The 9,310-nt window shown below is 37.2% G+C and overlaps 1 protein-coding gene across 2 annotated transcripts in view; it reads left to right on the top strand.

The window, feature by feature from the left end:
* RFTN2 (raftlin family member 2) overlaps nt 1-5,720 on the top strand; it is a 28,288-nt gene extending 22,568 nt beyond the window's left edge. For both annotated transcript variants that reach the window (XM_032233161.1, XM_032233168.1), the window contains 2 exons: nt 1,754-1,832; nt 4,906-5,720. In XM_032233161.1, the coding sequence (XP_032089052.1) occupies nt 1,754-1,832; nt 4,906-5,169 (343 nt within the window). In that variant the 3' untranslated portion in view covers nt 5,170-5,720. The remainder of the gene's footprint in view (nt 1-1,753; nt 1,833-4,905) is intronic.
* The last annotated feature ends 3,590 nt before the right edge of the window (nt 5,721-9,310 follow it).

Consider the following 9,310-nt stretch of genomic DNA (forward strand, 5'->3'; position numbering starts at 1 on the left):
CTTCTAAATCACTGTTTGATCAATCTTGAACAAATTAATCCTGGTGGGAATTTGGTTAGATGCTTTGATGAGAAGCTATCAGGAAAAACAAGGGCTGCAGCCTAGATGAAAAATAATCCTGGAAGACACTTTGCTATTGTTGCCAAAAGCAAAACACCCCCTCCCTCCAAAGCAAAAACAAATCAACAAAAAAAGTCATGTATGGGACTATCTGGAGGGCAAATTTAACTTTTTAGGATGAACGTAATAACGATGGAGCTCACATAGTGTGCCAAACCAAAACTAAACAAACCACATTGGTTCTTTGCATAATATGTGGACCCAGATTATTTGACAATATTTAGGATGAAGGAAGCTCTTTCAAGACAGACAAATGTTGTAATAAAAATATATATAATAAATAAAGTTATAAGAATACTCCGTATTTTTTGGAGTATAAGATGCACTCCCCCCCCAAAAAAAACAGGGTGAAAATCTGGGTGCGTCTTATACACTGAATACAGCATTTTCTGGCCTCCCACCCACCCCCCTTTTGCAAAAATGGATGTGCAGAGGGTTTGGGAGGCTTGCAAAGTGCTTCTGGGGGCTGGGGAGGACAAAAATGAGCAAAAAGCCAGGGTGTTTTTGCTCGCGCCCCCCCCCCGTCCCCAGGAGCACTCTGCAAGCCTCCCAAAGTTTCTGCATGCCCTTTTTTTCCCTAAAGAGCCTGTTTTTGCTAAAAACAAGGTATTTTTTTGCTAGTTTTTGACCCTTCCTACCCAGCCCCCAGGAGCACGCTACAAGCCTCCCAAAGGTCTGCATATCCTTTTTTTTTGCAGAGGGTTTGGGAGGCCTGCAGAGTGCAAACACATGTTTTTTTTAATTTAAATTTACCTCTTCAAAATCATGGTGCATCTTATACTCCGGTATGTCTTATACTCCTGTGTGTGTTATAGTCCAAAAAATTTCACAATGTTTATGAAATTAAAAAAGTTAATGAAAACAAAAATGCTGCTTAAAAATACTCATCAGTACAGATCATTAATTCCAAGGTCAAATATGACTTGGGCACATTAGTATTAGGGAAAGCCAAATATGTACTATTTACATTAACAGATGTAACAAATGTGGGCATGAGTAGCTGTTCATTCACTGAAGATAAGGTAATTTTAGAGGCTGCATTGCCTCTGAATAAATTTTGCTAGTACATTTAAATATTAAGAGAAAAATTTGCTTGGAAAAGCATAGTCAGTAATTTCATGAATATAATATTGATGTTGATGATATATTGATGTTCTATATATATTTTTTGTATGGGACATTTCATCCTCAATTTTTCCAGAAAAAAACAAAATATGATGGGGTGACAGCTGACTTAAAAAACTTAAGGGGGAGATTATTTTAGAACAATGTATAAAGAAAATCATAAGCTACAACATTTAGCATCGAAAAGAATTGCTTGGTAGATAGGAATGAAGTGGCTCCTGAGAACAGGGCCTGATGGCAGATGAGATTCCTCCCTTGCTCAAATAGCATACGATTGAATATGTTGTGACTGAAAGGAGTACTGTCTTCTTTGCTGGATGCTAAAAGGAAAGCAATATATAAATAAATGTGTTAAATACACGCACAAGTATGTTTGTTGTATGTGGCACCTCTCTAATAAAATTTGGTCCAGTTTCGGCCTCATTAATTCCAGTGAATACTGTAGAATTGTATATGAACAAAACCAGAGAAAGACAGAATATTAAAAACAGTTTCTTTAATGTTTCAGTGAAGGCAATCTAGCCACTAAGCAAATTGTTTTCCTTCAGCGGCCAGCTATGGGGAACCCAGCTGTCCAGATACCTGAGGTAAGAATAACCATCTGAAATAATCCCTGCAAAACCATCTAAAGCTCTTATGCATGCCCCGGAAGTCTGTAACACCTATATGACAATATGTGAAAGAACTCCATTATTACTGAAAGCACTTCTTTTTTTCCAAACCATTATAAAGAGCGCATTGTGTAGAGTTATGCAATTACTAGGATGAGCTATTTGACAAATTGTTATCCATTTCCTTGTGAGATAAAAAGGACATTGAAAATGAAAGAGTCAGAATACTTTGCCAAATGATGTCCTTGGGTGATCTTTTGCCCGTTTCCTTATGCACACTGTCCATTATTCAGCTTTTTTTAGCAGGATTTGGTGAAACTAATAACTGTTTTAATTCTGGCTTGCAGTCACCGTTTGTGTGTAGAGTCCTAAGGGCCTGAACTGATTAACATTTTTTTCTTACAAGGCATCTTGCTGCATATTCCTGTCCTCTGTACTGCCACATCCAATCCCATCCCTTTAAATCTTTTTGGAAGCCAAGTTGCCTATAGAATGAATATTGTATTTTGAGATTCGGCTCAAAGGAAATAGCCACAAAGGACTGTAAATGATCAATTGTTTTCTTTGCTCATTTTCTCTCTTTTCTTCCCTAAAGCAGTCTTGGCAACAAGTTACTAAAAATTCCTAAAGTCTGAAAGTGTTTAAAAGGGGGGGGGGGGAATACAAGTTGATGACATGTTTTACATGTTTTCATACTTAGTCTGGACACCAAAGAAACGGAAAACTTAATATGAGAAAGTTTATCCATTTTTAAGAGGTTGCATTTTGCAAATGCAGGGCTAGCATGACTTAAATTTTTAGAGCCATTCATTCATTTCAGTAATCACTTCCCCAGGGCAGCCCCCTCCTTTCTCAAACTTCTTTTGAAAGGCTCCCCTGAAGAGGGTGAGCTATTATGCTAAACAAGGGCAGAAAAGCAGTCTATTTCATGTTTTATGAAGGATGCCTGCATCTCCTTAAATTTTTTCTTTCTCCTGATTTTTAAATTATATTTCTTGCGGTGGGAACGAAAGAAATTAAAACAAGATGGAAGGGACAGGAAAGCAGTTCACATGCCAGTATTGTAGACCAAATCCATTGTTTCAGAAAAGAAATACATAAAGATTTTCAGAAACTTTTATTCCTAGAATGTCTCAATGAAGTATTTCTTTCTAATTAGTTTTATGTTATAGCAATAGCACTTAGATACTGCTTCACAGTGTTTTACAGCACTCTGGCAGTTTACAGTGTCAGCACATCGGCCCCAACAATGTGGGCCCTCATTTTACAATCTCAGAAGGAAAGAAGGTTGAATCAACCTTGAGCAGATCAGGATTGACCTCCTGGCAGTGTAATGCAGAGTTAGCCTGTAATATTGCATTCTAACCACTGCACCACCATGGTTCTAAATAGACTAAGTTTTTGATTTGCTGAGCAATATCACACTGCAATTGTCTCAATTAATTTTCAGTGCTGAGACTAAACTTTAAATAATTGGACTTAAAAATATGATATACTAATACAATAACCACCACCGTAAAAAATCCTAGTTGATTAAAACAAGTTTATAAATCTATAATGTTGTACTACTCATTTAATGTATTAATTGATAAGCTGTTTCTTACATAAATATTTGCTTCTAAGTCATTTAATTAACTGTACTATAGAGTAACAGGAAATTAAAGAAGGACCATTAAAAACATTTGGTCAAGAAATTTGGGGCTTAGTATTTCAGTTCCAGTTAGTAATACTAAATATACAAAAGTGGCCTTTGGAAACTGTATTTTAAAAGCTAAAATGTTTTTTTAAAAATCTCCGTAAGACTAGGAATCAAATATTTAAACTGAAAAACATAAATGCATTCCTATTTGGATGCATCAAATTTTTAATTTATATTTTAGATTTAAATTGTTTGAGGGTACAATCATCATCAAAGTTGCTATTTGGCTTTTTAAAATATCTATGTATAATTATGCTGTTTAATTATAAATCACAGGTGTTGTGATGTGCAATTCAAAGACATTTCCCAATTCAGACGTTATGCAAAAAAAAAAAAGGAAGGGTGGGTGATTTGCTAAAATAACTTGGAATGAACAAGAATACTGTTTGAAAACCTTGTACAGCAGTAGCTCAGGAAGTAGCATGATCTAGCCAACCTTGTCTTGGATCAGACCCTAAACAGCATCAACCCTGATTTATTTTTGGATGGGACGGGAAATTATTAGGGAATCCCAAGGCTGAAGAACATCACAAAGCCTGTAAGGTTGGTAATAAAGTAGTCTGGGCATGAAGTCACTAGGAATCAAGTTCACTATGAAAGAATTATACTAACACTGGACGCTTAATTTAGAGTTTTATTTTAAAGTCCGTCTAATAAGTTACCTCTTGGCAAATACTATTATTTGGTCAAAATGAGAACAAGCGTTGTTTAATGTATACAAAACAGGACTAGGTTAAGGATCCTGTAGCACTTGGGTTTCTATGCTGGAGTGCCAGATTTATAGCCTGTTAAATTGATGGTTGATTCCAACTACAGGAAAGGAATGTTGTGCAGACATTGGCAGAATCCTCTCTAACATCTAAAATCTTTTCAATCTCCTGGGAACTTGGCATGGCTCTGTGCTGGCTATACATAATTATGAAGACAGGGATAAGGAACTACATTCCATAATTGGATTTGGTTGTAGAAATACACAATAGATGCCAAAGCTTGCTTTGTAAAAACTGTGTGTTGAAAAACAAATCTAAATTCAACTTCTACCCAGCCATTCTAAATCCCAGCTCATATTCAGAATGATCCCTGCCTATATCGGTTCCACCACAAATGTGCGAACGACAAAAGCGCGCCTGACTAAACCGCGGTGACAAAACCGCGCCGACGAATGAGCGCTGAAGCGCGCCGACAACAGCGCGCTGTAACATAACCCTAAAAATAACTCTAAACCTAACCCTAAACCTTACCTTAACTTAAATCGCGCTGTTGTCGGCGCGGTTTTGTCGGCGCGCTTTTGTCGTTCGCGCTTTTGTCGGGTCACGGCCTATATCAACTCTAATTTTTTTTTAATTTCAGAAAAAAACTACTAAGCAATTTGGAGAAGAAAAGTTGAACATAAGTGGAAAAGATGGATCAGACACAGCTACTTCTCAGCCTGTCCAGCACATGCAACCTACAGAGGATTTCCATATAGCACCTTCTCCACAGTGTTGGCCCAAGGATGAATCTGCCCAGTATGGAAGCTTCCCTGCGTTCAAGAGCAGCGATGGCATGCTTAGAGAACTGGAGGAAGGACAGTTTGACCAAGAAGATGGAGTCACTCAAGTTACTTGTATGTGACCAGAAAATTAATAAGAGGAACCTATAGGTATTTTGAATGTAAAAATGTAATATTTTATTAACATGCATAGGCATAATTGTTTTATTTCCTCAAATAGGTATATGTTGGAGTCATTTTTGCCAACCACATTGAGGAATCTATGGAACTATTTCTACTGCATTTATAGAATTATTAACTTGTACATTAAGTTAATTGTATTGGTATATTACATTCCTAGAACAATGCTATAAACTGCTGGTGGCTTTCTCTGCAATCTTCCTGGCAACTGGAAAGGAAACAGCTATAGACGAGCTGTTGACTTTTTCCCTGTTGGAAAGCATAACCTTTTCTACAGTGTGACAATATGATGCAATGTTACTATTAAACCGTTATAACCATAACAAGGATTAAGAATAAATTAAAATGGTTTATAAACAACCGTGTCATTACTGAGCTTCACTTTTACTCTCATTGTTTTTAAAATGCTAAAATTCAAATGGTGATCATAAAACCTTTTTGCTGAAATATCTGTGAGTGCTTTGTAACATGAAATTGTTGAGAAGTTGAAGAAATAAAACTTTACCCAAATGCCTTTAGATTCTGTCCTGGGAAAGCATGAGAGGACTATTCTGTAAAGCTGATTATTAATTTTAAATGGATTTTTTTTCATATATGATTGCATATGACTGCATTTTTAAAAAAAGAAGATCATGTATTGCTTCAGTCTGGGGAAGGAAAAATGACCAGAGCAGGCAGAAAGGAAATTTAAATGCTGCTATAAATGGGGTATTTTGTCTGTATGAATCCTCACTTGAGGAATTTTCCTTAGAAATACACCAGGGAAGAAAATTACATGAGTTTTCTGTGCTCTGGACACTACCTATCAGCACCTTTATCACTGAACATGATTTTCAATTTACTTCTGCTATTTTTATTATATCTGAATTAATGATAGCCTAATCAAGGAACTTACTTCATTGAAAGCAGACCATGTATCCCTGTCCTGATATTAGATCTGAGAAAAATTCACAATGGTCTCTATTTTCCAATAAGGCCACTTTAAAAACAGGTGGACAAATTCCAGTCTTTCCTATACTCCTGGCCATCTGCTGCTGTAATCACTGAGTAGGAATTTGTCCGACATAGAGTCAGCTGCTCAGTCCAGCATTAGACCATTTTTTTTTCCAGCAAATGCTTACAGCTGACTCCCCCACTGTGTTAAATTAGGAGATTAAAACGTTCCTGAGTGGACATATGCTTTAGGCAGAGTGCCACTATGCCAAACATTCATCTAAACCTCCACATGAACCTCAGCTGGCATGGTCAGAACGCTGAGGACCAAATATTGCTTTAAAATATACTGCTCCATTTCTTTCATCGAACTGCACAAGTGAATGTTACAGCAACGCAAGTCCAACGTTAGGATTAAGATGGAAATTTTGCATGGCAATTACAAATTTGAAGGTAGAGCAGTTAAGACATTCCTATATACCAGAGCATCCAAGTAAACAGCTTATAAGTCTGTGAGGGTGAAGGTTCATTTTCCGAGCTTGTGGGTTGGTCGGAGAACGAACCTTCACCCTCATCCTACACCCGAGGTACAGATATTCACCACTATTATGAAGTCTGTTTCCAGGAGTATCTTCTTTTTACTGGAGAATCAGATATCTTTATAACCACTCCTAAACCGATAACATATTGTTTTCATCATTCTAATCTGCAGATATTTTAAATAAAACTATAATCTTATTTATAATTGCTCAAAACTAAATCCCACTATGCTGTATTATTTCTAATATCTAAAAATATAGGCTCCATTGAGGACAGTATTAAACCTTAAGGAGGAAAACATTGAGTTCTACTAGAAATATAGGAAGAAAACAAAAACTACGAAAGAACTTAGCAGCAAGTAGTGTGTTCATTGCAGGTGCATATTTCTCATTTCCTTCAAAGTCTGAAGTGGTTTTGGCCTTGAGATAAGAATAATTCTTAACTGCTGCCTTTAAGCAAGAGGAAGTGACCAAGGTATCATCAGCTGATGATACTCAACAACACTTCTGTTTGTTTTGGGATAGTTTCACCATGCTCACCTTTAGAAGCCATTTTGGGAAAGTACATGCCCCTGCACAGCAAGTATTTTATGGTTCACTTAAAATGTATACTGTATTTTAAATTCCAAAAGTTCTTCTCAAAATTAGTCAACCATTGCCTTAAATTTTCTCGGTTCACCGACAAAAGGGCGAACGACAAAACTGCGCCCGACTAAACCGCGTCACTGATGTCATCAACAGAGCGACAACAGCGTGGAGACAGAAGCACGCTGTAAACTCTAAACCTAAACTTAACCCCTAAACCTAACCCTAACCCTTAACCTAACCCTAACTCTAACCCTTAACCTAACCCTAAACCTAAGCCTTACCTTAAGTTGAATCGGCTTTCTTTCAACACGCTATTTAAAGCGCCCTTCTTTCTCCGCGCTGACTGTTGTCGCCCTGTTGATGACGTCAGCAACGCGGTTTAGTCGGGCGCGGTTTAGACGGGTCACAATTTTTCTCCAATTGGAAACAGCTCAGCTGTCTGTTAAGGGAAGACTGGGGCTATCCAGAATCAGAAATTGGGTTCACTATGAGGTTAAAATTATTTTGAAACAATTACCACCTACAGATCACTCTATGCTTTAAGTCTATAATGGCATAATTACAACACTATGTTTCAATCATTCTGGGTATTTATTTTAGTTGTATTTGATTTCAATAGGCACCCATCAAAAGGAGTGACTTTGGGAGGCCTACGTCATAAACTGTAAAACAATTTTAAAACAATACAAAATAAATATACATGGTTGCTGAGTAGAACTATTATCATGGGCGATAATGCAGCCAAGGAATGGGGCCCTTAACCCACTTGAGTTCCAGACCCAGGCACACAACCAAGTCTTCATGGCCTTTCAAAAGCCAACAGGGTTGGAGTCATTCTGATCTCTGAAGGAAGAATATTCTAGAAAGCAGAGGCTACAGCAGAGAAGGCATATCTTCTGGTCCCATCACCTGACATCCCTTAGCTAACAAGACCTGTAACAGACTCAAATTGGACTGGTAAAAACAACTGAGAGAAGACTGTCCCTTAGGTCAGTGGTCTCCAACCTTGGCAACTTTAAGACTTGTGGACTTCAACTTCCAGAGCTTTGCTGGCTGAGGAACTCTGGGAGTTGAAGTCCACAGGTCTTAAAGTTGCCAAGGTTGGAGACCGCTGCCTAGGTAACTAAGCCATAAAGGACTTTAAAAATGATGTGGAATGTATAGTATGAAGGATGCAGCCAAAGAGGCAACAAAGCATGGACTCTGGTCAGAAGAGGGTAAAAATATCTACAGTAATGTGTTGCTTTAGTTTAGCAAGATTTATGTCTATATGTGAGGAACAATAAAGAAAACTACTCAGAAATAACATTTTTCTTGTGGGGTTTTTTTTGGGGGGGGAGGGCTGACAGATTATCAGCACCTTGAATTGCACCTAGAAACCAATACTGTTCTCATAGCAATTATTTAAAAACTTGTCAAAATCAGTATTCCGTTTTCTTCAATACCATATACATATAAAAAGGTGCTTTATAGCTTTATTTTCAAATGCTGCCTGATGAATCATGTTCTTCCTGGGCAAGCAGACCAAAATCAACTCATTCCTTTGGGTTCTCTTAAGCAGCGCACTGGAGAACCACTGATCTTCAAGCCTTTTAAGTAGCTTCAATAAAATCTGCTCATAAACACGTTCTGCACATACAGAAACATCTTACCTCTTTGACTGTAATAGCAAGCACCAGAACTGAAATATTGGAAATATTAACTACCTATTAATATTTGTATTAGTGGGAATCGAGAAGGTTATTCATTTGACTTAATGAGTTGTACTAGCAATAAAAGTTATTACTTGTTCTGCAATCTTTAGATTGTCTTAGGTTATTAAATCACATGTGCCCTTGGTCTCATTTAGCTCCATGGAAAATTATAGTGGGTCCTTATGCATTGCTTCAATGACAATAGAAAGCATATTTTGCATTCTTGAATCATCTTCAATATTCACAATTCAGAATTGGTATTACTCAAACTGACCTTAATATACTCCAGTGTAAATGCTTTTGTTTCAGAAATGTACTTTCTTAGCTTT

Source organism: Thamnophis elegans, chromosome 1 (assembly GCF_009769535.1).
Source record: "Thamnophis elegans isolate rThaEle1 chromosome 1, rThaEle1.pri, whole genome shotgun sequence".
Lineage (NCBI taxonomy): Eukaryota > Metazoa > Chordata > Lepidosauria > Squamata > Colubridae > Thamnophis > Thamnophis elegans.